This window comes from Agelaius phoeniceus, chromosome 1 (assembly GCF_051311805.1).
Source record: "Agelaius phoeniceus isolate bAgePho1 chromosome 1, bAgePho1.hap1, whole genome shotgun sequence".
NCBI lineage: Eukaryota > Metazoa > Chordata > Aves > Passeriformes > Icteridae > Agelaius > Agelaius phoeniceus.
In genome coordinates this window covers 21,136,666-21,164,482 of record NC_135265.1, presented here as the reverse complement: position 1 = coordinate 21,164,482, position 27,817 = coordinate 21,136,666, and the positions used below count along the sequence as shown (strand labels likewise).

The window sequence follows — 27,817 nt, the reverse complement described above, 5'->3', positions numbered from 1 at the left end:
GTTTATGGAGGAAGAATGTGCAGGCCATGATCCAGATTACCCTCACAGTCTCCAAGAATTTTCAGTTTACAGTTCCCAGAGAGGGCACCTTTCCCCTTAATAATGTTTATCAGATGAACTTGTGTGGGTAGCCCTTGAATCCATGTAAATTTGTAGTAAGCTATGGGAAGGGGCTCCACAGCTTAACTGCATACTGTATCAAGAGCTCCTGGCTTTATATGATGACTGCTAGTTCTCTGTGGGAAAAGTCAAAGAACAGTGGATCACTATTTATCATGCAATATCACTCAATTTTATAGAATTCAGTAGTTTCTTAACCAGATTAAAAAGTCTCAGCATACCTCATACAGAAGCCACTTTTAGTGTTAAGCCCTTTGTTAATCCTGATTTTTTTCATAAGAGGAAGACATCAGAACTGTGCACATCATTCAATTTGTGTGTAAACTATGGATTTATACAGTGGCTGTCTATTTATTTTCTCTTCCTTTCCCAACAATTTCTATCATTATGCCAGTCTACTTGACTCTTAGTAAACTTTTGTTTTCATGAAACTATTTTACCCCTAAGATCTTGTTCTTGACTACTGATAGTCAACTCAGTGCCTGTATTTTTGTAAGTAAATTTAGGATTGTCTTTTTTTTTGACCACATTATATATTGACACTTTCCTACACTGAGATTCCTCTGCCTTTCCATCACTGGGTCACTCAGTACGGTATGGTTATTCTGCAGTACTCCTCATCTGGCCATGAGCTTTCCTACCTCTAGTAAGTCAGTGTCATGAAGAAACTATTACTCAGCTGTTCACTGCAATTTTATAAGCCATTCATGAATGTGTCCATGATATAATCACTACACAGTATTATAGGTAATTTATTTTCTTGGGGCAGCTTCCTGTCCCCTTCAGGCTTAGCCATGCCTAGCTCCTCGGGGGTATCACGAGTGGACTACTGAGTCACCAGCAGCACCACCACTCTGTGGATCCCGAGGCAGATGTTCCTGATTTTTTCCAGCCTCTCACTGAAAGAAGGAGATCTTTATCTTAAGAGGACGACATCATCTGGGGTTTCTAAAGTCAACATTAGGAGAGGGAATTGCTTCCATCTTGTAAAATAAATCTTGCCCCAGTGGCCTTGAGGAGCAACTGCCTCTCTCTGGTGACTGAATAGGGTGGACTGTGGGCTCTAGGGAAGGTATAAAAAGGTGATGAGGAAGGATCCATAAAGAGCTGAATTCCACATTGCTGCGTTTTCCTTCTATGTAGAATTATTTTGTAGCTACAGCCTTACCACTTGATGATGAAGTCCAAGTAATTTCATATCCATCATGAGCCACTGAAAAATCACTCTTGAAACGGAGGTAGACAACATGGTTTTGGGGGAAGATGGGGCTGGGCACAGTGTTTCCACAGAACCTTCCAAGTAGTGGTGATTGCACATCACTTCCATTTCTGACCTTCAGGGAACACAAAGAATTTACAAAAAATACTGTCAACATTAAATTCCTATGCACTTATACACCAGCACAATTATTCACAGATACAAACACAGCACAAACTAGGCAGTAACTTGCATGCTTACTATAGCTGTAATTTTAATACTGCTGTATTTCCTACCACATATTCTTTTGTAGAAGGAAAAAGAGGCCATTAACTGGTCTGAGTTTTATAAGTAATTGCACAGAACAAGTATCATCAGAAACAGGCAGCTAAATGTTATAGTGTGAATATCTCCTGACTGAAAAAATTGCTTGACTAGTAGCTAAGATGTTCTTATGCAGTTCAAGCCCGTGTTTTGCTTTTCATAAGAAATATTAATATTCCAGATGAAAAGATTAATTCTTTACCCTTCAGACTGCTCTTTTCCCCAGTCACATTAAGACACAGATCATATTACATAGCTCAGGTTTAATCTGATTTTTTTTCTGCACTCCAATAATGCTGGTGCTTAGATCCATTTCTTGAGACAGTAAAGAGGATATGAAAATAGAGCTAAATTATGATTCTGTCACAGACATCTGATTTTTGTCATCTGACCAGAGAACAACAGGAAACCTGCAAGAATGAGGATTGTGTAGGAGGAAGGTACACTTTTCACTGACACAAAGTACTTTTGTAAGTGTCTTACAGTTGTCACTAGAGTTTGTTGGTTTCTGTTTTGTTGTTTTTTGGGGCTTTCTAAATTGCTTTTTAGGAAAAAAATCTTTCTTGACAAAAATTTCAAGCAGATGGAATCTACTGCTGTAACAAAACCACTCAGATTTATGGCTTTCTGCTCATTCATGGATGTTAGCATCAAACACAAACTATTCCAGATGACTCTGTTTACTGGGTAACCTCAACAAGAGCTAGGTAAGGATAAGATAATGAAACTATTTATTCACTGGGTTTGGATTTACTAGGGTGTATTGTTTCACCATAAAACTCTGGCAATAATTAGTCCCTAATTCAGTCAGTTCAACTTAGACTTTATCCAAACTTGATCCAAACATACTAATATCCTTTGAATTTAGCAGATTTTTACATAGGCTCACAAAATATGTATACTTGCATGATACCTCTAGGAAATCATGTGAACAGTGGATGCTGTCTTCCAAATGGAAAGCGTGGAAAAAGAGAGATATTGTGTGATTTGGGGGAGCTCGAAGAATGATAGAACAATCCATATTATTGGGGTGAAGACCAGGCCAGCCAGGGCTCTTCAGGTAACCAAATGACTGATTATACTCTCTGCTGCAACCTTGAGACGGAAAACCAGAAACATGTAAGGATTTCAGATCTCTGTATTGCATTTCAGTGTATGAAATAAACAAAGAGAATAGTAGATAGGTTTTTTGGGGCATTTCTTCAAGCTTACCTGTAGCTTGATAAGAAAATCTGAATCCATTGTTAATCATATATTCATCTGACTTGAAAGTCACAATGGCAGTGCGATCATAAGAATAAAACTCAGGGACTGGAAAACTTTCAGTGCCACAGAATCTGTGAACTGACCCTTGGCTCTGCAGGAATTTAATACATCACAAGTTACTTAATGATATAATTCATTTTTATATGTATTGAACATAAGGTAAATAAATCTCTCAACACTTTCTATACCAACTATGAAATTGTATTTTAAAGTTATCCTGGAAATCACTTAATAATATCTCAACATTTCATGTTGAATTATTATTAGGAAAAAATAGAATATAAGAGCTATTCTCATGCCAAAATGAGAAATGATGAAAGAAGGTTTAGAATATGAGGGACATAAATATTGGGGTTTTTTTTCTGGTGTTTTTTAACACTCTTCCTGGCATGAGTATTCATTTTTATTATGGTTCGTGGATAGGAGGAAGCACAATGAAAACTTGCTGTGGGACAGTTTTTCCTGTGTGTTATGTTTGGCAGCAGTGATACTTGGTCCAGCTGTGAAAAACTGTGTAACACTTGCCCAGGTCTAACTCCACGTGTGCACAGAGTGCTTCTGAGAGGTCTGTGTACAGTTACCACATGTCACTTGGGGCACAGTCAGTAATGCTTTGGATGTGCCCTTCACAGAGGATCATCAATGAATATATTACCAAATAGTAGGTTTCTTCTCTCTTTCCAAAGAGTGAAGGGAGCTGAATGGGAATGGGGAATGGTATCCCCTGTAAATTCCTTACTGTTGGTGAATCCTGGAGCTCCAGGTAGTTCTGAGAGCAGTCCTGGCTGGAATGGAGGTGGAAGGTCTCTACCACCACCCTGACTTGCTCTTGCGGAGGGGCGTCAATGACCCAAGAGCAGAGAGTAAAGGGTGGATATTCATTTGGAAAGTTAGGAGATGTTGCAGTCACAGATGTAGAAGTTGCATTATAGATTCCTCCACACAGGCCTGTGTAAAACAGTCACAAATGCATCATAGAATGAAAACTGGGTAAAACTATTCTTTGAGCAAAACTCAAATGGAGTTGAGTTTTGGAAAGTATACTTTTGTATTTGTCTTTGAGTTTCTAGAAGGAAAATAAAAAGCAAAATACATGCTAGTGGAGTCAATATATATCATCAAACTCAAATAAATGTTTGTTTCCTATTTGTTAACAATCTGTGAGCATCTCTGTTTTGTACTCTCAGACTGACAGCCTCCTCCCAACCAGCTAAGACCAAAGAGAATTGTACTGGGGTCAAGCTGTTGTTATCTTGCCTAAAGATGCTGTGCTACTGACTGGCTTTGCCCCTTCCTGAGACTTATGTCTAGAACAAATTTTGAGATAGTATTTAAGTCCAAGAATTTCCATTAAGGAGTTGTAACTATATATATTTGTATACTTACGATCTACTGCGGTGTAGGTGGCATTGAAACCCCTCCTTTCCACATATCTGTCTGTGACAAATTTCACTGTCAAGAAGTTACGGGTAGAAAGAAAAGGAGCTGGCACTGCAGATCCACAGAATGTGCCAACTAAATTGGCATTTTCATTATCTCCATCATAAAGCTGAAAGAAGCAAAATATATAAGCCACTAATAGTTTAGGCACAACAAACAAATAAAGAGAAATAAAATTCTCTGACCCCGCCTTACATTACAATTTGGTTTACTTGAAAATGCAGTGTGTTCTCTTGTGCTTTAACAGGATGTTCTTGATTACCATAATTATTCACTGCCATATTAACTAATTCTGTTGGACAGGGTAAATCTCATTATGGAACATTCTGGTCCTGTCTTAGCAAATATATCAAAAAATGATTACATTTTAATTTGGCATTCTCATTTCTTTATTATATGTGATCTCAAAGTGCATTTCAGTGAGAAGATTGATATTATTCATCAAAATGTAGAATGAATTCCTTGTTTCATTGAGTATCTCCAATGTTCAACAGGATCTATAACATTCCTTGGTGGAGATTGTTTAGCAACATTCTGCAATCTCATGGTTTGTATGCTCATTTCCAAGAAAATAGCTTCACAGGTGAGCACTAAGCACCAAGATTTTTGATGGAAAAAAGGAGAAAAATCATATTAATTCTAGTCCTTTCAAGCAATTGTGCATGTATATGCATAATTTCCCTCTGCCTATGTCACTCCTGTCCAGAAGTCATCAAAACTAATTCACCCTTCCTCACTGCCTTGTCCTCAATTTTTAATTCTTGATTTCTCTTTAGTTGGTTTTGCTCAACTTCAACCTGATACTCTGAAGGTTTAATTTACATGTGTTTGAGTTTTGTTTTGTTTCTATTCTGTGAAATAAATACTCATTAAATGAGCAGTCTAAGACCAGAAGTATGTGTAATGTTAAAACTCTTACTGGTTTCCAGAAAGGCAGAATGACATCTGGTGTAGTAATCTAACCCAATGGAAAGGTTTAATTATATTAAGGAATTTAATTTCTTCTTAGGATCATTTTGTATTAATAAAGTTAGCCTTGTGGAGAAGTTAATGGATTGTATCTCACTGATATTTTCTTGTTAACATACTGAGCTGTCTTACTTTGACATAATCATATCTGCACATCCAAGCCGATTGTGCTTCAAGCTCAAATGAAGAGAAGGTGAGGTTGATCCGTTTGTTTGCAGGTGCAGTTATGATCCATACACAGTCCAGATTTTTCTCATATCTTCTGGTCACATTGGAGACTGGAGGGCCAAAGGTAGAAGCTGAAGAAGCTGAAGCTGACAAGTAACCACCACAGCCATTCTGAGGTCCTGTTGAGGAAGCAGAAGCTTTTTAACAGCAATTCCTGGCATTTATTTAATCTCTAACTCTTTAATGTTAAGCCTGCAGCTTTTATCTGTGCTACAGTATTTTACCATCCTGTCTTGCAAGGACTATCAGAGCGATTAAAAGATTTTCAACACAAAGAGAGACATGAATCACAATTAGATTTCACAGAGTGAATTAAGAAAGGCTCATGTCTTTTGTTGAATATAAAAACAGTATTTACTTTGAAAATATCTCAATAGAAGTTTTTAAAAGGGACTCTCAGAAGACAGAGGGCAGCAATGAAACAGCAAAGCGTTGGTGTGAGGGCCTTGGAACGGGATCCTTGCTGGCCTCTGAGAATATTCAGTCAGTAGGGGGCACTGAGCTGTTGGCTTTGAAAATGTGATATAAAATCAAGTTGCTTCTTTTGGCAATACAGCCGCATCCTAGAGGGACCGAATTTGGCAGCCTGACACTGTATTCACAAATCTAGCTAAAAGGGACTTCTGAATGTATTTTGCTTGGTGGGAACCTACAGCCCCTCTGAAATGCAGGCTGCTTTTCATTTGGTTCCCACAGACAGGGCTAAGTCCTTGACTTATTTACTGTGAAAATTTGAACTCAATAAAGTCAGTCACATTGAAAGAAATTACCTTTGAGGAAAAGTATTTATTTATCACATTGAATTCCAAACAAGTAAAAACCACAGATTATCTGGCAGGCTTTTGGTTTTTTTTAAATAGTTTGATTTCCAGAGGTTGGACTGGGCTAGTAAATGTGATCAATTCATTTATTTCCTGCCCCATTCTCTATGAGGTCTCCTGGCCACTCATTTAACTCTGGAATTTCAATTAAATATTGTTTTACTCTTGCTTTGGGATCAGAGGAAAGAGTTTTTGTAAACTGCACAGAGCAGAGGAGTAAGTGCAAGCCTGTTGTCTCCTGCAGCAAATCCATTTATGAGCATTCAATAACAGATGAAGCTACAGCTGTGGCTAAGCAACACAAGCAGAGTTTCACAATTTCATCTGTGTGTAAAATATGCCTGTCTGGCACACTCAGTGACTTCACCTTGACACACTGATGCATTTCCAGACACATAAAACTGTGCTTTACTTGAGCCACAGTATTACAAAAGATCATGCTGGTGAGAAATCAGCATCCAAGCATCAGGATTGCATCAGGAACCCAGGGCTTGCGAGACTGTAGTGGTTAAAGCAGAGTGACTAAGGCTGAAAGTTGTCCTGCTCTACCAACCAAAGCCAGAAAAGCCCCACCCTGTAAAGCAGTTTGCTTAAAACCAAAATCCTCATAACGTTAGATTTCAGATTTTCTATAGTTAAAAATGACCAGAAGAAACTTATTACAAAGTGAAAAAGCCAGAAATTAATAGAGTATAGTCCAGTTTTGTGGGCATTTAAAGAAGTCAGAAACTTGTAAAAGTGTAGCATTCATTCCAGTGCCACTGCAGAAGGCGAGAACAACAGCAGGGAAATGTGAGCAATAAATCACATTCTCACAAATAGGCTGGGAAGGAGGAAAATGTCAGCCAGGAGGGTGCCTGGCCCCTAGGAGTGCAGTTTCCCTGTATTTTTCACTGTGTTCACCCTTCTGCATGATTTATTCTGTTCCTCTGAAACAATGTTATTGGGGCTGTCCCCTGCAAACATTTAAACATAACATTAAGCATATAAATGTCAATCCAAGATCATAGTCAGACCATCCAGCCCTGCAATACTGAGTCTGGACTGAGTATGGGTCAGACACTAACAAAGCTCCCCTTCCCTTTTTCAAGGATAAAATTGCAGAGATGCCAGTCAGACCATAGCAACATGAGTCAGGGAATTGCCACAGACCCATGCAACAAGAAGGCTCTCAGTGCTGCAGGATCATCCTTTTTTGAATATTAAATGTCTGTACTTTTGCAGTAGTGAAATTCACTGCTAACTGTGCAGCTATAAAGACAGCTCTAATACAAAGACAAAAAATACACATGTGGGTAAGGTCTGGGTGTACAGCATATGAAAAGGACCTGACAGAGAGAGAAGCAGGCCAAATTCTCATTATCAGAAAATTAATTCCAGCTAGTATAATATAACCAGCAATATCATCTAAGGGGAGATAAATAGAGTAACTCTAGTAATTAACTGAAAATGTGATTTATAGATAATAAAGATGAAGCTTCACAATCCCCAGCCTGCTCAGCTGGGATAGAGTCAGATGCTTACAGGACAGTACATTATAAATAACAGATAAACTGGAGGCTGACCAGATGTCAACTAGTCCTACATCAAGCCAAATAAAGAGGAGTCCTTGTTGAGAAATCCATCTATCTTGGTGCTTTTCAGTGCTGACCAATGTGTTACATCTGATTGCAGGCACTAGAAGTTACACAATACTGACTGTGTAGATGAGGGGAACACCCACAAGTAAATGAAGAACCAACTGCTTAACAGGAGGGAACTAAGAGAAACACTGTCTCAGTGTGTTTTAGCCAGGACACAACACATTGCTTTAAAAATCAGCACCACTTCTGAACAGAAGGCCAAAGAGCAGCCATCCAGCCTGCAGGGGATTTTTAAAGGAAAGACACTCATTAATGGCCAACACAGCCAGAAGCAAATGTAGCCAAAAATCCAGGCAAAATCTGGGACTGAGAATTCTGTTAATTTGAGAGTAGACTCTTAGATGTTAAAAGCTAAACTTGATTAAGATAATGAGAAATGTACCTCATAAAACAATTTATATGTCAGCAGATGGAGCAACTTCATGGCTGACTTTTATTTCAGTCTTTGCTTTCTTATTTTAAATAAAAATCATAAGGTCATATAAATCAGATGGCAATCTTGTTCTCATAAACAGCTTGCCAGAGAATGCAAATTATCAGAACTAGGGCACACACTGTCATCCCTAATTGCTTTTGGTGGACAGCATTAGTGAAACTAAAAGGCTCCAGGACCATTCAGAAAAGAAGGAATTGAAGGTTCCCTATGGCAAATAAAAATCATTACAGCAGAGACCAAGCACATGTTTCTCTGTTAAGAGCTATACCCTCTAGATATGGAATGAAGATGAAGATAAATCTTTGAAGCTTCCTGCCTTTGAAGTACAGCCAGAGGAAAGGTTCATTTATACAGGTATGGGTGCAATGAAAGGGTAACCTACTGAATAGTTTGAAATCTATCAGAATCAACAACACCACTGACATTTCAAAAGACCACAAAGCGATTTTGGCGTCTTTCCCTTCTTTTAAAAATGAGCACCCTAAACAACTACTAGAAGGCTGCAAAGTTAAAAAAATTGTCTAGTTCTCCTTGACAGTAATAAAAATTCCCTCCAAGACTTCTGACTCTCTTTTGTTTCCACCTGAATGCATCCCTGGGAACTCTAGACTTCTCTCTGATCTGAACTAAAGATGAGTATAAGCTAAAATTAATTCAGTTAAGACTAATTCTTCTTTTTTGATGGGTCTTATTTCCAGTGCATGGGAGTGGCTGGACTTACTGCGGCTGTAACAATTAGCTCATACCTTGTCTGGATCATAGCTTCAAACAGTAGGACAGGGCTGGAGTGAGGAATTGTATTCTTCTGCTTTGTCTCATGGCTGATACTGAAGGTTGGTGAACCTTTTCAATCTGTGAGAAGGGCTGTTCCCATGTTTGGCAATCATTGCACCAACATTGTGATTTTGTGTGGCTGCAGGCCCTCTCCACAGTGCCTGCAACATTTCAGGAGACCTCTGAAAGCACAAGGCCCTTTAGAGTCCTTATCCAGCCTTTATGCAGAAAAGCTTTTTGACTGGTTTGATGGCCTGGCAGTGGTACTAGCAGTGACATTTAAGACTGTAAAGCCCCAGTATCCTGCTTCAGCCAGGTTTCACAAATGCAGTCAGATGAAATTTGTATCCTTAAGGTTCTTTGGACTGATACCAAATATAACAGCTCAGACATGCTCTGTGGCAAGCCTGCAAAACTCTGATTTATGTACTGTTCTATCCATCTCCTTGATGCTTGTCTGGGAGACCAGGGGCAGACAAGCAGTCTTGCCTAATTCCAATACCTACTAATACTGAATTAGTGTTCATATTTGGCACCACAGCTACTTAAGCCTTTGCAGATCTCTCTTGTGAATGAGAAATGTCTCCTCACCTCTTTTTTGTTTGCACCAGAGGACAGATTTTCAGCTGAAGAAGTCATTGACTTCAGTCAAACTAAGACAGTTCATGCCAGCAGTTCACCCACAGTTTTGTGAAGGGCCATTAATCTGAATATCCCATCAGCTTTCAACCATTTAGTCACTACAAATATATATAATTACTGTGTCTGAAAACAAGTTTTCCCCTCAATTTTTCAGATCAGACAAAAATTTCTTATTTTAATGTCTGCTTTTCTTCTTATCTTCCAATTTGAACATGCAAGCCTATTTCTTTTGTTTTGGAAGAAGAAATCCTTCACTGAAGATAGTCGAGCACTGTTTGGATGCAATCCTATGCAATGTGCTCTGGGATGAGCAGGGAGGTTGAAGAGATGACCCACTGTGGTCCCTTCCAACCTCACCCATTCTGTGACCCTGGGATTAATTAACTGACATTTCTGAGAGACATTTGTAGACTATCCCCTAGCTCAACAGTTGTATACTTTCAAAGACACCAAAGAGATGTATTTCAACACCACAAATGCTTTCTAAATTTAGTGAGATTTCAAGCTGATGGATATTTGAGACCCAAAGTACATTTAGAAACAGTCTGGGAATTGTGACTTATGATCCTGTATTCTGATCTTGTCACAGATGTTCTTATTTTCCTAGACTATAATAAGATCAAGAAAAGGTATGATTAGCTTCAATTGATTCACTTATTTTAATACATAAAACTAACCATAAGTTATCCATGACAGTGCAATGAAATGTGTAATACTAATGGGTAATATATCTGGCAAAAAATGAATGAACTGAAAGCCCAAAGAAATTTCTGCCTGAAGATTTGTGACATTCAAACAATTTACTTCTCAGCTAGACCCTCTGCAGCACCAGGGTCCAAGTTCAGGTTGGATAATACCTTGAGATACAGCCCTGGGAACCAGTCCTAATGGGATGTGAAATCTCTGCAAGTCACCACTGCTTTTCCAAAGACATGAGAAAATACAACAACATTCACATGCCACAGTCAAGGACACATTCTTCTAAGATTTTTTTTTTTTTGGTGCAGGAAGAAAACTTGGCAGGATTCAGCTGTGCTGAATGTTATGTGCCTTCCACACAACAGGCCATAACTGCTGTTATCAGTGCAGATGCCTGGTGCCACCTACAGCAGGTACCAACATTAACTACATAAATCAGTGCAATGAACTATTTCTGGTGGTATGAGAATTAAAATATGACTCACAAACGACACCTACCCCTGGCCTATGCAACAGAATATACAAACCAGTATTTTACACCTCATATTGCTCATTCAGAATTGTGGGGGCTTTTTCAGCAATTCTGAACAACCCAAAAAGACTCTGCAGCAACTGTGCATGCTGAACACTGCTGAAAAAGTGCACCTAGTAACCAAACATAGAGTAAGCCATAGTTTCAGTTTACAGGACAGAACATGAACTACAACAAAATGAGGCAATTTTTTTTTTGTTGATACAATAAAATAGCATAAAAAATGCTTTGAAAAGTCTACTGGATCAATTCTTTTAAAAGTAGACTGTAATTTCATTAGGGGAGAGCATAACAGTAAACCTGTTAGTGACAGGCTTTTAGTGTATTCAATTCCACACAGGAAGTAAGTAATTCAATACACAGCAAATAGAATAAGAGAAGGCAGATACCTCTGGGTGATTTATCAGGTAAATTACAGATCATCTTATCAAGAAGAAAATCATGTAGATTATAAACTATTTCTATTATATGCAAACTACATTATTTATGTAAATTACCTTTGAAAGCAGTTTTCTGGTATATCAGGGAAGATTAATTTTTTCCAGCTATTTTTCTTCTAAACTTGCTTATGATTATTTTTTTCACATAAAATGATTAATATTCATTCAATAGAAATGATGATTTGTATAAAAAGAATAGAGAGATCCTAGAGGGAAAAATTGAGCAAACTGAGGACAATGTAGAGGACGGGGTGTTTCAAGAATTAGCATTCCAACAGCCTAATGGTTGCCAAAGGTTTAGGAGACATTTCTCCTGCCCTAGAGCCAGCAACACTAGTCTTCTCATTGTGGCTACCCTATTCTTCTTGCCTGTCTATATCCATTGGGTTTTCTTCATCCTGTGTTTAAATCACAATCTTTTTGTGACATTGGATTGCTGCTTTATTCTGCCTGTGCAGTGCCTTGTGGCCCATGAGCTCATAAGCCCTAAAACAATGCAAACAAGGGACCACAATGGTATTTATCCAGTACACAATGCTCATATTTCACAATGCATAAACTTGGATTTCTCCTGCCTGCTCACAAAAGAGAGTATAAAAAAGAGAAGGGGAAAAAGCTGGTCACAGCTTGAAGTAAAGCACAATTTAGGGCAGTAGAGAAAAAGCAGGCAATCTTCCTCCCCTCCTGCACCCCACCTTCTCCACAGTCCCAGCTGTTGCAGTTCTACCTGTATTATGTGAATAAAGATCAGGAAGACCCTTCTGACTCAACTCACTTATCTAACCATGTGCAACACTTTGCTTCTTGTACATCCATGTGAATTCCTTAGAAAGCCTCAGTGAGCAGACCTGCATTTCAGAAGACCCCTCTATCCTACTCTGATGGTTTAGAGGCATTTTTCATCACTGGCACATTGGAATACGACAATGGTACATCAGCAGAGAGCTTTCAAGGAGAAATGACTTCCTGTTAATGAGGTTACAGCTATATCTCCTGACAGGGATTTCTGACTCTTTAAAACAAGAAAAAACCCCAAATCTTTATGTCTTCTTAGCTTTTGTATTATATGCCTCAGGGGATCACAAATTCAGGTGAGAGCGTCACCCCATTACTGAATGGGAATAGGCTCCATTTGTCACCAAAGTGCTATTTGTGCTATTTCAGCAGGGATGGCAGAGGTATGTGCAGGCTCTGTCCCTGCCAGCCAGGGTCAGTTAAAAAATTCAGATCTTCCCCCAGAGCTTAAGAGATAATCAGGAGATCTTTAGCCAAGTCACAAGCTCAGTACATGCCGATCTCATTCTTTGGGGAGAGATCTCTCCTTCCTTCACAGAGACATCTCATGTAACCAAATGCCTTAAGCTGATATTGATTTCTCTCTTCTCATCCTTTTATTGATTGTCTAGAGGAGCACATGCTTGCTGTGGAAAAGAGTTATATTTCTTATTTTACAGACTGAAAAGAAAGGCAGAAAAAAGGTCACCGGTAATTAAGGTAAGAGAAGTCTGTCTTTCCACAAATCTGACACTTGGAGCAGGCTGTATCTTCCAGCCAGCCCAGCTTTCCAGCTCTGCCTGAAAGGATGTCCAAGTGATTCCCAATATGAGGCTGATAAGTGCCCAAACTTAGCAGCAGAAATAGTGAAAAGATAAACCCTCTGAACCACATCACAAGGGCCATATGTTCCCCTGCCTCAAGCACATCATCTCACAGAGTTATGACAAAGAATGCTGCCTGTGAATTGTGCACTTTTTATCACACAGTGTATGGACTAGCACAGGGAAAGGAAAGATATTTGACGAGAAAGATGACGTGTTGCTAAATGGCCAAATGAACACTATTTCAGACTTTCTTTTAGTGTCCTTTTTCTGACTAGTGGAGGGACCTTGAATATTCTGTTGGAGGCAGGATCAGTGATGGAAACGTATTGTTTTAATAAAATCAGGGAAGGTTTTCTACAGAAATTTCAGTGTTTAACTCTTTGAGTGCCTGGATAATCCTAGATGTAGGCAGTATTCCTTAAAGAGCCTGATCAAGAAAGAAATTGGAAGAGCTTGTGGGGAAAGGAAATAGTTTAGCTTACTACAAAGAGAAACAGTACGTTGTTTCCCTCCAATACATAATCAGGGTCACTCACAACATGAAACAGAGAGCAATAATTACGTTATCCAGTTGTGTTTCCCTGGGGCAGCTAGAGAATAATGTGCTCGTTGTCATCCAACAGAGAATGAGGTTTCTTGTTTCTCTACAGATACCATCTTCCTTATTCAAGAGATTTATCATTATGAATTGTCTTCTGATTGCATTTTACTCTTACAAAACCACATGGGTTTTATCTTTTAGCAGACATGAGGGAGCTTCTCTAAAGCACCATGTAGAATAACAGGCTTTTAGATCTTCATGGTTTTTTTCTCTTTTATTTGAACCATAATCTCAGACCTCATAGTACAAAGATGCGTCACAGATTTTTCCTGGCTCTGTTTTTTAGGCAAGCCAAGCTGGAAACGTTTATAGAATGTGACTCATGTTTTCCTTTTGTAGTATGCTTTCCTCTTTTTTGGCCATTCTGCGTTACCATGGGATTGCCAAGATCCTTGCTAATGGCAATGTGGTTCAGTCCCTGTGGCTTGCTTCCCACAATGAAGAGAGAAGACCTACCATTCAGCATCTCACCACCACAGGCTCTTTGTCACACAACCCATACCTCCTCCTGGGCATCTTTTATAACTTGCAACTCATAGCTCCTGAGTAACCCATGCAACATCTTAACCTTGTTTTCCTTGGGAGCCTCCAGAAATGTCCCTCCAAAACATCTGAGAGATGTCAAAGTTTATTCATAAAAGGCTTCTCCTCACTTTAGGAAATTATCAGGCATGGTACTGACTTGAAGAGCTTGGCTTGTGTTCTGTTGTGTGCTTAAGGAGAAGATCTGGCAAGTTGCACAATTAAATCTAAAGTCAGTGGCTAAAAAAATTGATTAAATGCCAACAGGAAGAGGAAGAGCTTGGGGAGTTGATGATCTCACCCTGGAAATAACCCAGGCTGCAGTGGATCTATAACAATTGATACTTCAGTGGTTAAAGACAGCAACATGTGAAGCAACATTAAGTTACCTGGAATACCATTCACAAGATTTAAAGACCATTTACAAGGTCTTAAGCATTCTTGTAGCAATTACTTTGAGTGAAGCAAAGGAAGAGTTAATAATAGTAATAACTACGAGGTTCTGTGGGAATATTTTTCTTGGCAGGGCCTGTAGAAGCAGTTATTTTCCTTATCTGTAAGTACTTTCTCAGACTATCGAATGAGAAAGTCACTGGCTAGGAAGAGGGAGGGGATTCAGTGACTCAGCAGAAGAGTATGTTTGTTCTGCCACAAAGGCCTTTCATTCTCATCTGTCTGAGAGCCAGCTTTGCAAACCAGACAATTACTTCTTTCTAGACCACAAAGACATGGAGTTAATTATACAGGAAAGTAGTAGAGATGACATGAAATCAATTTGCATGTAATAATAATTTGTTGCTTACCATACCTAAACAATTCAGATAAGGAGATAAAAATCTCCTTTTACACTTTGGTCTTTAGAGTACTGAATTTAAATGGTTTTTTAAGGTAATAATCAGACTCTGCCCCTTATTCTTCCATCCATCAAACCAAAGGGCATCCAGTGCCTTCTTACTGTGATCCCATTTATTTTATGGCCAGCTAATCAGAATGATGCCACAAATCAGTAGAAATCAGCACAGTGGTGCCTGGTGTGGAACCACAATCTTTACTGACCTCAACACTTTAGTTCTTTAGAAGATGTGAGGGAAACTGAAAGGAAATGGAAAGTGAGCACAGGCTGAAAGGAAGCATCTTTAGCACACCACCAACCTTTGACTACAGAAGAATAAGAATTCTAAGGTATTGCTGTATTTCTGCCAAAAGAGAGGTCTTTTGGTGCTGCTAGGTCTTCAGTCACCCAAGAAACACCTTTACCTTCAGAGGGGCAGGGAAAGGGTAGCAAAGAATGAAGGGGATCAGTTCAGAATCAGACTGGAATGCAGGGATCCCATATGCCTAGTATTTAGCTTAGTTCACTCAATTTTCACAAAATCAGAAACATTCTTCTGCTTCACTCACCCCTGGAAAGAGAGGTCACAACTGCTCCTCACCAAAAGAAATTACTTACCAGCAGATTAGGAGTCTGATCATACACATACCTAAAGCCTCTCTGAAGGATGCTTTCCATCCCCTGTCTTCTCCATAGAAGTCAGTGCTAAACACCAGGAACAAGTTACTACTGGAGCTCTTAATATCTGGAGGCAATTCTGAGCCACAGAATTTCCCAAGGAGAGGAGCATGAGTATCTGAGCCATCATACACAGCTACATAATCTTTGTAGCAGGAGGGAGATAGTTCAAGCTGGAAGCTGTTGAATCTGTAAAACACAGGTGGAGCCTTAGGTATGACATTTTCAGTTCTTTCCCTGTGCTATGTGTGTTTTAGTGCTTGAGGAAAGGTCCAAGTACTTGCAGTAGCCAAAGCCATACAAAGGCCAAACACATCTCTTCAGGAATAAACCAAGCAGCTATTGAATGCATGGCAAAACCCTTCAGCCAACAAACCTCAAAGAAATTGGGTCCCTCACCCACAGGGCCTCTTGCAAAGCAAGCTGTGAGCACACCTCAGCTTTCCATGAAGCAGGAGGTCTCTCCTCTGCAAACACACCCTCTCTCCCTTCTGCAATGGCTCAGATTGCAATTTCCTTGGGCACGTGATTGGCCTAAAAAATGCAGGCGCAGAGTGCAGGCCAGTGAGTCCTCCTCTTAGCTGGGAAATGTTCTCCTAATTCACAACCACATTACAGAAGAATGGATCAGTTTTTAATTTCTCAGTGGCAAGATTTTGTGGCAATAATCTCCCTCTCTTAGGCAAGACAGCATACACTCAAAAATACACTATTTTGGGCGGGTATTATTACTTTGGCAATAAAATGATTACTACCCTTCTACAAGTATTATTATTTTTCTTGTATAAACTTCTCAAAGACTGGCAGAATTTAACTAAAAAGCATGAGTTGCATTTTTACAATTTCTTAGTCTTGTCAGTAACCAAAGTTAAATCTGAAAGAACTTAAGATTGTGATTTTTTTAACCTAACAAGTTAAAAAGAAAGAGGGAAGGGAGCCTGAGGCTGATAAAAGTGACTTCAGTAACCGTCTCTTATTTTAGTTTGGCTTTGACCTTGGAAAAGGAGAGTCACAGAAAATATTGTCAATAATTGCTGCTTTAACTGGAATCAGAGACCTCCCTGTTCCCTTAATGGCAAACTAGGATTACATACTTCAGGGCCACTACTTTGCCATTTCCAACTGTGATGTGGTATGAGCAGTTCATGTTGTTGTGATAATCAAGATGTGAATGGCCTGGACTGCTGATAACACCATTAGAGCCATTGAAAATGCCACCGCAAGCTGTGGAGGAAACAGAAAAAAGAGTGATTAGTGTCTGAATACTAGTTTGGTCCTAATTCTTGTATTTCTTTCAGGAGTTTACCTGCAAGGAAAGAAAGACCCTTGATAAATGTGGAGCAGTGTTCATTGTCATGCCCAGAACTGTTAAATGTGAGATGTCTGTCAGGCTGTGCTCTGCAGTGGAAGACTAACCAGCACTGCAGTAACAGGTTCCTACTAACCCACACTGAATGGCACTGGCACTGTGCAGGAAAAGACTGACACTGATTGTCCAGCAGGAGTCCAGGGAGCAGCAGGGAGGGATGGGTGCCTCATGCAGCAGCATGAGTGAGAATGTCTCTGCACTCATTCTAGTTTGCCAAAATAAACCTGGCTGATATGTGGGCAAAGACATTCCTTCATCCAGATCCTGGCCCCATGGAAACCTCTTATTAGCCACAACTGCACTCATAACCCTATCTCTGACATTTCTGGAATTAATATATGCAGAGCCTCATCATCTGTCAACACCCTGTCAGAGCAGGAGCATTGCTGTAGCATTTGCTCTGCACAGAAATGCACAGAGGAGTCTCCAGGTATCACGAATCGTGTTCCCCACTTCACCCTGGGCTGGGACTCTCCAGCACTGTGGGGTGGCTGAGCTGGAGGATGGAATATTTGCTTTCTGGCTGAAAAGCAAGTTAAACTGCAATTCTAAACTCAAGGCACTGCTTGGCTTCTCAGGGTTTCTCACCATGGATGCAAATGAGGCCAGGATGTGGCTAATGTTTGTTCCCAGCTTCAGGGCTTCAGGGAACAAAACCGCTAATCTCCATTGTTGGCTTCAGCCTTCATTTTATAATCTTAAACTTAGGAGAAAAAAAAAAAGCTTCCCCAAGTCTCCCTGCATCCTGTTGATAAGCTTCTGAGCTTCTGAACTGTGAGCCATGCACAGTTTTTCATGTTTTAAAGCAGATGGCATTGCCCAGGCCACCACCTTAACAAAGGCAGTCCCATACAGGGTGCTGCTGGATGCAGAGCCCCTGACAGCTCAGGCTGGCAGCCTGGAGAACTGGCAGATAAAGGACAGGAGTTTGGAAGATAAAGAATTAGCATTATTCTACACTAGGAGGGGGAGGCCTTTTTCATTTTTCTGCAGCAAACAATGCAACTATGGGAAAGAGGAATGTTAATTGGCAGAATCTGCTTTGTATACAACAACAAGCTAATAAAGCTCCAGTTATCCTTCTCAAATGTCACAAGTCACAAGTCAGATAGCAGCAACTGACTTGAGTGAGTTATGAAGGTCTTTTCCCTGAGTAACTGCACATTGTCATTTCTCAGTGCCAGTCCCTCTTTCTTATCTGTAACAGACCATTCATTTCACATAAAGAATTTAGCTTTATGCTTTTGTGGTGTGGCATTGAACATGAGGAATGCATTAAGGGAAATACCAAAGTTAAACTCACACTTTGCAAGTTAGAAAATAATACTTTCAAACATAAAAGTGGTCTCTACCAGTTAAACCTTGAAAATATTAAAATTTGTTTTGCAAACATAAAATCAGTCTTCTGGGATATTTGTGTAGATGCAAATTCTAAACTCAGTTGGAAATTTCTTTTTTGAATTCAAATTTCCTCTTTAAAACATAAGAGATCTCTTGTGAATGACAAAAGAGCTTTGGTGAAAATAGTTATTAAAACTATTTTATTTTATAAAAAATAAATCTATATCCCAAGTTTTATTTACATTCATTCCTGGCACTGCAAGAGGGTCTATATTTACCTGTTCTGTTTCCCATATTGTATAATGTAATTTTAGTATAACTGAGAATTAGACCATTCTCTTGTAAGTGATAAAATCTTTAAAAATTAATCAGTTAAAGAAACTAGTGGTGTTTCTCCTTAAACAATGCAAAGAACAACCAACCAACCAACCAAAACCTGCCAAAAATGGTTGCATTTCTTTTCTACAGAGATGGAAAATATTTCAGTTCCTGACTTGGTCCCATGAAAAGTCTAGAAATGAGAATCATGAGGTAACACATCATTCAGGATGTTAAAACACACCAAACAGTGCCATGTTCTGGTCCTCTGGTCCTGAGAACTGTTTTGAGCAAATAGAGTGGGAAAATGTACCATGTACACCCATCGAGGGACTCCCAAAATGAGGTACAGCTTTCCTACATGGAACCATTATCCAGAATATTTCTACCATCTCCAATACAGAACAGAGTATGCTCACCAATGGCTCTGTATCTGGCCTGGAATCCAAAGCCCACAATGTGGGAGTCAGTGTAGAAGTTGAGCAGCATGGGTCCAAAGACGCTGACTGGGGCAGGGAGCTCCTTGCCGCACAGAGTGATGAGGCGATGTGCGGCTGTGCTCTTCCCACTGAAGATGCTCACTCCGTCATAAAGACAAATTCTGCTCAGGAGTGCTGGGGCTGCATGGACAGAGAGTGCAGGAGTGTTAGCAGCATGTTTTACATGTGATTTACTGAGCAACAACTATATAGACCTAATCCAGGAGAAGAATGAAATTTTATATTACTTTCCATTCCAGGGATCTCAGTATTTCCTTTGCTTGCTGAGGAAGCAAAGGTCAATTTTTAACATGCAGTAAAACTGTGGCAGAAAAAGGCAAAGAGGCCTTGTGTGTAAGACATCAGATTTATCTCATTCAACACATCCTATGATCTGGAAAAGGCTCCAGCCCCCTTGAATTTGTGGGAGTTCACAGCTGAGTGAACACTATCTATGAAGAGGTAAGAAGACCATAGATGTCCTCTGCAGATAAAAGCAATGCACTTTTTGTTACAGGCAACTAGCTACCTGGAATTTCTTTCCCCTAATGCAGAATTCAGCATTCAGTGCAGGGAATTTAAACCATTTAGAGTGATATTTTTGAAAAATCAAAAAGTAGTCCATACACCCGCTGAGTGTTTCAGAGCTGACTTATTTCTTCCTGATTTTCCTCAAACTTTGGATTACCTAAACTCAGGGTCTTCAGCTTGACTCAAGGAAAAATTAAAAGGAAATTTGATCTTGCAGTGATTTTCTAAAGCAATCTGTTTTAAGGGGGAAAATCAGTGCAGATTTTCAGCTGAGTGGTAAAAAAAGGAACACAGAAATAGGGAGTTCAGCATTCTATTATTTTTTTCCCACTGTTTTAAGCTTCTCATTTGCATTTAGGTTTCTAGAGGAATGAGCCATTTTCTCTGACTCCCTGCCCTACCTTCAGGACTTTCTAGTCACCTCACTGTTTGCAAACAGATTTGACTAAGGTGAAAGATCTCAAAAATTTGAGGGTCATATCAGTTTCACAGAGTGACAGAGTATGCTGAGTTGAAAGGGACCCACCCAGATCATCAAGTCCAACTCCTGGTCCTGCACAGCACCAAGAGTCACACCATGTGCCTGGGAGCATTGTCCAAACACTTCTTGATCTCTGTCAGGCTTGGTGCTGTGACCACTTCCCTGGGCAGCCAGTGCCCAACCACCATCTGGGGGAAGAACCTTTGCCTAACATCCAGCCTAAACCTCTCCTGACACAGCCTCAGGCCCTTCCCTTGTTTGCTGTCACTGTGCACCACAGAGATCAGTGTCTGCCCCTCTCCTTCCCCTCATGATGGAGCTGTAACTGCAGTGAGGTCTCCCCTCAGTCTCCCCCAGGCTGAACAGACCAAGGGATCTCAGCCACTCCTCCCCCTCTAGACCCTTGACTATTTTCATAGTCTCCTTTGGAAGCTCTCTAATAGCCTAAAGTCTTTCTTATACTAAGGGGACCAAAAGGTCAATAGCTGAGTAAGAGTGCCAGAGGAATGTTCCCAAAAGACAAGTTACACTTTCAGGGGGTGTGAGAGACCTACCAAGGACCAGCCAGCAGCACCCTGGGAGCTCAGAGCCTCAGAGCCAGAGCTATGTCACCACCCCCCGGCCCAGCTGGGAGCCATAAGCAGGGGGAGAGGTTGTGGGTACCCAGGCTGCCACCACAAAGGGATATATGGTGGGAGCAAGAAGAAAGCCATATGGGTTTTACAAGAAAGCTAAATTAATGCTGTCAGTGAAAAACACAGCACACACCTACTGAAAAACGAGTTTCATTGGTTGTTATACCTAAAGGGTAACTTGATGTTTTGTCTTTTTCATAATTTGTAAGCTTACTGGAAGCTGGGTTGCCACATGTTTATGAAGTTATTGTGTTTAGTGAACTGTAAGCAATAATGGGACAGTCAGAGTATTAATGGGGAATTACCTAAATTTAACAGGAGAGACACTGAGCCTACTGTTGTAGCAGATTTATTCCTGCAGACTGTCCAGTCAAAACAAGCTGCTTCCAGTTGTTGCAGGAAACAAGATAGCTCGTATTGAATAGGATGACAAATAGGAGTGGAGTGATAGTTCTGTTTGATGAGAACAACAGAATGATCTCAGCAGTCAGATGTATCTTAGATAATCTCTGGAGGCTGAATTTTAAAAATTCCTTCTGTCTCAATGAAGAAAATGTATGCTAACATGCTTTGCAATTATGTCAATACAGAAATATGGCATTACATGTTTTGCAATTATGTCAATTCAGACTATGGTGCTTGTCTGACTCTAGTGAGAGTACCTAAGCTGATAACAACCAGCCACATCAGATAGCTGATTACACTGTTAATAAAATAATTGATTTAAAATATTCTTTATTTCCTATACTGTTTTGGAATATTTGATAAGGTGATAAAATTTTTAAAAATAATAAATCTTAAAATTCAAATAAAACAAAAAGAAATTGAAATGAGTATTTTCAAGATGGGAAAGATTTAAGAAAGCAACCTAGGTAATTTTCTGAAAATACTGGAGAAAGGCATGAAGTGAAGCTAATTTCTCAGCAAAGCCAAGGTCCCTAATATTTATCACAAGTTGATTTGTAATGCTACTTTGGAAAAAATGAGATGGTTAACAAAGGATTGTGAGAAAAAGTCTTAACTTCTAGTTTTGAATCCTTATTGTTTGGGCCAATATGATTTATGACTCATAAATTCTGGCAAGACTAGTCATTGTTTATTCTCTATCCTGTACTTCTTTCTCTTGTTTACACTTTTTTAAATTTCTCACCAATCTAAATGGATTATTCTGTAAATATTCCCCAGATTCAGATTCTCCTCATATCATACTTTCAGCCTCTACTCATACTCAGCACATCATCCACAATTCTTCTCTGTGGTTTTATTTCCTCTGATCATATAATCTTAGATCTTTTGTGGACCAGTTTCTGTCCCTTGCACTACAATGAAATTGCTTTCATGAGTCTCCAGAGATCTGTTCTTAGCCAGATGTCAGACCAACATCCTCTTTGAGCTGACAGGCACTTTCCACATAGTCAGCACTGTTTTTCTTCATAAAACTTTGTCTACTAAGAGCTTTTGCTCATCCTTCTGGTATTACTGTATCCTCTGTTCTGATTCATCCGTGAGGATTCAATGAGATGTCTTCTGTCTTGCCCTCCTTATCTCCACATTAGCTCTGTATAATCTCATTTGCGAGGACGGATGCAACTGCTCTCTCTGTCTTGGTGACCCCATAATTTTCCATTTACTATCTTTAAGATAAACTCTTTCCTATCCTTCCATTCATTCCTCTAGCCTTGACAATATTTCTTCCAAGTACTTCTGGAGAGATCATTTATTTGGCCTGACATTATGTTTCTTTGAACTGCTGCATGCATTTACTTTCAAGGCCCTTTGTTATCTGTCCGTGCTCTATTTATCATTTCTTGGCACCATTCAGCATTGATACATTGACCCAAAGTTCACATGATAAGAGCTTCAGTTGTCCTTACATTACATTTTGAAATATGCCTTTGGGTTGTCTCCTTTCCACTTTGCAGAAATTTCTGTCCAGTCTCATTATTGTCCATAAAATCATTTGTTTGATATGATGCCAGCACAAAAACCTGGATCAAATCTGGGCCCCTGACTGTCTGATCACTAATATCAATGTCCTCTTTCTATCTCTCTGTCTTTAGCCACAGATTCTGTTTCATTTAGTATTGAGGCAGAACCTGTCTTTTTGTTTAAAGGCTGTAAAACTTAAAATTATAAGGCTTTTTTTCACAATAGCAGCTTCTGATATAAATGGCAATACAACTAGGAATTACTAAAGTAGAAGTATTACCTAGAAACATATCACTGTGCAATATATCAACCATCTCTGTAGCACAAAATATTGTTTCGAAAGCAAGGAATTAAAATTCTTTCTCATATATATTCTATTTCAAAATACTCTATTGCTAAATTTATCTATTTTCTGAATTGCCTAGTAACAGTTGAGAAAGCAGATAGAGCAGACTCCAAAACAAAGCTGTGACCCTATCCCAGATTGCAAAATTGCAGACATGTTTTTTTTAAAAAGGAGAAATAAACAAGTTATTAAAACATTTTAGATCAATGTGGTATAAACAGAAAGCAGTTATCTTGTATGGACAGAGTATAAATATTACAGAATTCTAAAAGCAGATACTACAGGAAGCCTACATCCATTTTCCCTTTTCCCTATTTTCCCATTATTTGGGAGTCAGACTTTATTGTGCGTTATACTCACACTTGAAGAGTATTACAGCCACTTAATAATACATTACTGTAGCTGTCCTAAAAGAGAATTTGTCAGGATGTTCATCTGAATAAACCCAATGGACAAGAAATTGAATGTGATTAATTACTTCTTAGTCCAACAAGAAAGTCCAAATTACTTGGGTAAATTGTCCAAATCAATTACTTCTTAGTCCAACAAGAAAGACAAATAAGGGGTTTTTATTAATTCTACTGTGTGATTTTTGTAGACTTTTGATCCAAGGAGGGAGGGCATATGGAAGACATCACTGCAGAAGCTGGCTGGGATAACAAACTCACCCTTATTTGTTTGGTTCTTTATAAAAGAACCAAACACAACAATGCAAGTAGTAGTACAAGAAGCACATGGCAGCTTATGCAACTTCCTGAAACTGGCAAATCAAAAGAGAGGTTCTATGACCATTTTCAATTTGGCACAGGAATAAACATCCTGAACACTGCGAGGAAATCACAGAAGCTAAGCCAAACTCCATTCATGGGGTTCATCTTGCCTATGTTTTCCTGCCCAGACCTCAAGTATCTTGTGTAAGCTATTGTTTATGGCTTCCTGCAATAGTCAATAGGTAAAGAGAGTGAGAGAGGTTTCCAGAAAGTACTTCACTCCACCTGCACAGTATAGTTGGTTCTGAGTTTATCTCCACCACTAGGAGACAAATCTGGGTGAATGTCTAAATTAGAGGTATATTTTCAGGGGCTCAAAGTGAGATAAAAATTGTTCTACCTACCAAGAAGAAGACAGTTTAGATTAAATTTTGAAACAAATGCAGCTTCCCCAAGTTCTCTCTTGCTCTGCTTGTTCCTACATTTAGTGCTTAATACATATTTAATACTTAGTACACGCATGTCACATTCATCTGGTTCCAGGTACTGATGCCATACCACTGCTGTGGGTTTCCAGCCTCAGTCATTCTTTACAATCAGAAGAGCTTCTCATCATAACTACTGTTATGTTTTCAGAGGCAGAGATCTGTGACTAACCCACTAAGTCATTCCATTTTGTAGCACTGTGTCACTGCACTATAGACTATTAACTCTGCCTTCTAATTCTCTGGAGAAGATATCTCAACCTGTTCAAGTCAATGAGATAGGCATCCTTTACATGCATTATCTTAAATATTTCATTTCTTTACCTAAAAACTATGGAAAAAATTAGATTTCTTTTGAGAGGTCAAATAGTTAATAAATTATGTTAATTAGACATGCAGCTAAACTTTAAAACCCAGTCTGGAACATCTGTAATATCATGGTTACAATTTTAAAGGCCACTCTCAGCAGCAATCTAAGTAGATGCAACGCTTCCTTGCATATGAAAGAGCTAGAAATATTTCTAACAGATGCTGCCAAATATTGTCCTGACTTTGCAAAAGAACTAATGGAGCTCACACTAGAAACCCTTAATGCTAGATATGTGCTAAATATATTCAGTGTGACTGCTGAATAATTTTTCATTTCTGCAATGATAGTTTTCAAGATGGTGGATTCAATCTTCTTTACAATTTAAACCCAGGTGATTTTTCTTTACTGCAGGGCTGTATTTTAGGATTTTGTGAAAAATATTAGTAACCAGCTGCTGGAGAGTGTCATACTTCCTCTTTGCTAACCAGATGTCCATTAGCTCATATCCACAGCTCTTTCATGTGACTAAGGACTTTGAGTCGGTGTTGCCTAAGGAAGCCTATAAAAATAAAGGAACAAATTGCCCTGCAAGAAACAGAATATTTTTAGTATTTATTTAGATCTATGTTTATTATTATGTCTGTGTCACTTGCCTCTCTGCTTTAACCCTCTTGATAATAAAATCTTGGATCCATTTATAAATTAACTGAATGCACAGACAGAATGTAGATTAGTAAATGCACTCAAAGAATTGTCAAAATTGGCACCATCTGATTCAGCCTAATGTTTTAGCATGTTTGCTGAATAACAGTTTCTTCTGTGTGAAGAAAGTAGTTTATATTTTATTTTTAAAAATTCTTAAAGTTGTGGTTTTTATTAGGTGATGAAAAAAAAAATTTCAGATAAAATTGTAGTCAAAACAAACTTTTATCTCAGACCTAAATTAAGTCTGAACCAAAACACTTTTGAATTCAAAACAGTCTGGAAACTTAAAAAGAAAAGAAAAGAATACTGTTCTGTTTTTATTGTTGGGTCTGAAGAAAAATACAAATCACATAACCCAACTTAGTATCAAATTACTCCACATCTTTTTGACTGGTCACTTCAAGGGAACCAGATTAAGATGGCCTCAAAATATATGATGCCACTCAAGTAGTTTGGATTCCTCAGTGTTATCATGGCATATCCACACATAAAAATATCATCTTATCAAGGTTGAGAAAGCTATACCATTCACACCAATGTGATCAGGATACTATACTTGTTATTTCTTGGCTAAATGCTGCCAAATTTATTAATCACAAGAGGGAATTTTGTTACTGGTATATACAAGGTAATCACTTTTATGCATTTCCCATTGCTGTAGTCTTTCGCCTAATTTCATATTTCTGTGTTCTTACATCCTTGTAAAACATTCGAGTATATTTATAAGTTAAGAAACAGATGCACTGAAAAGCAAAACAGCAGGCTAAGATCAAAAAGATTGTAAGACTCAATAGCAAACAAAGAAACAAACAAACAAAAAGGCAGGAACAAAGACCCAGATTAGCCACAATCACTTTTATATTCCAAGAATCTGATAAATTCCCAAAAACTTTGCTGCAAGATATTCAACAGGTGAAATCTCTCTTCATTCTTCTGGAAGACTTCAGTGACTCAAAACCTAACCCTGAAAACTATAAATGTTCATCTGTAAAAGATTTTCAGAATGGGCCAGCAATTTACACCATCAGTGATTTTCAGTGATAGAAGACTTGTATGTTTTCAAGTAAGAAATTACACTTCATAATGCATACTGAAATTATGAAGAACCAGTTACCTTCCAAGTCAAAAGTCTCAAATTCTAGGATCACCAGTGACTCTGGTCCCTGATCAATAATATAGTTGCAGTTCAGGTTGTTATCATACTGACTAGGGTAGTTTGGAGAGACAATACGACCTTCAGGGCTGGTGAAATTTACTCCACATCCTGCAAACAAATAAATAAAGCACAGTTATAATCCTGGTGATAATACTACTCTGGGTTTGCAGTAAAAACCCCAGTAATGTACACAAGGACCTCATCTCTCCTGGTGAAAAAACCAGGGCGAGTATCACATACCATGATGGCAAAAGCAGGTCTTACATGTAGCCAGAGCAGTGGTTTTGGGAAGCATAGGGCTGTCCTACCTAGAGAGTCACACCAGACCAGCCCATAGGCCCACAGCCCTGACCAGGAGGACACAGCACTGCTGTTCCTGTGGTGGGGAGCCTGCACATTTCAAAATCCCTTAGTACATTCAAATGTGTCTGAATTGGAGGGGGCGTTACTGGGGCACAGGAGCCTTATTTGAAAATGCCCACATTAGTGTAAGTGGTGCCATTCTTGTTTCATGCCTGACTTCCAGGGGAATGCAAGGATGTAAGGCCACCTCTGCATTGCTTTGCTGTGTGCAGAGGCAGGAAAGGTTTACCACCCACAAGTTTTCAGGCACACTGAACTGTTTGTTTTCATGGAGCTCCTTTGGATCCTAATGACTTGCATGGCCTTTGTTTCTCATTTTAAGACAAAAGCTTAAAAGAATGCAGTGCACAGTGAAATGCTGGGAGAAGATTAGGAACAGGCATATGAAGCCTGTGACTGTCTCCACTAAGAGACTGTTAGATGTTACTGACAACATTAGTGCAAACATTATAAAAGCAAAAGTGGTTTCAATTCACATGTCTGAAAGCTTCAATGGTATTTCCCTCAAAGCACTTAGTTTCTTGCTGTTTTCTTCTGAATGCCATGAAGGGCAAGTGGTTTCCTTTGGGAGCATCCTACAAAAAACCCAAGCAACCAACAGCAGCTGAGCAGTACCTTTTCTGCTTCTGGTGGGTTTGACCATCACAAAGCACATACCATGGTTAAAAAAAAAGTCTTTAAGAAAATTAAAGCATTAATTTCCATGCAGTTTAACTATGAATTTTTAAAATTTAAACCCTATTCATTCTTTTCAGCACATTGAAAAGGCAAAGGTGGCTGAGAATAACTACAAAATTAGAGCTGCATCTTGGGCAAGTCCAACACTTGAGTTCATTGCACTCAGTATGGAAACTCTTGATTTACTTATCTGGGCAGGTGCCTCAATGCCTTGT

At 39.1% G+C, this 27,817-nt stretch overlaps 1 protein-coding gene across 1 annotated transcript in view; it reads right to left on the bottom strand.

Annotated features, from left to right (window-relative positions):
- Nucleotides 1–27,817, bottom strand: part of CUBN (cubilin) — a 144,962-nt gene that overhangs the window by 2,606 nt on the left and 114,539 nt on the right. Inside the window, exons 56-65 of the mRNA XM_077191935.1 lie at nucleotides 26,520–26,669; nucleotides 19,214–19,414; nucleotides 16,861–16,990; nucleotides 15,738–15,955; nucleotides 5,450–5,664; nucleotides 4,295–4,457; nucleotides 3,648–3,856; nucleotides 2,855–2,999; nucleotides 2,556–2,737; nucleotides 1,289–1,454 (exon numbers count right to left, since the gene is read on the bottom strand). Of these exons, the coding sequence (XP_077048050.1) occupies nucleotides 1,289–1,454; nucleotides 2,556–2,737; nucleotides 2,855–2,999; nucleotides 3,648–3,856; nucleotides 4,295–4,457; nucleotides 5,450–5,664; nucleotides 15,738–15,955; nucleotides 16,861–16,990; nucleotides 19,214–19,414; nucleotides 26,520–26,669 (1,779 nt within the window). The remainder of the gene's footprint in view (nucleotides 1–1,288; nucleotides 1,455–2,555; nucleotides 2,738–2,854; nucleotides 3,000–3,647; nucleotides 3,857–4,294; nucleotides 4,458–5,449; nucleotides 5,665–15,737; nucleotides 15,956–16,860; nucleotides 16,991–19,213; nucleotides 19,415–26,519; nucleotides 26,670–27,817) is intronic.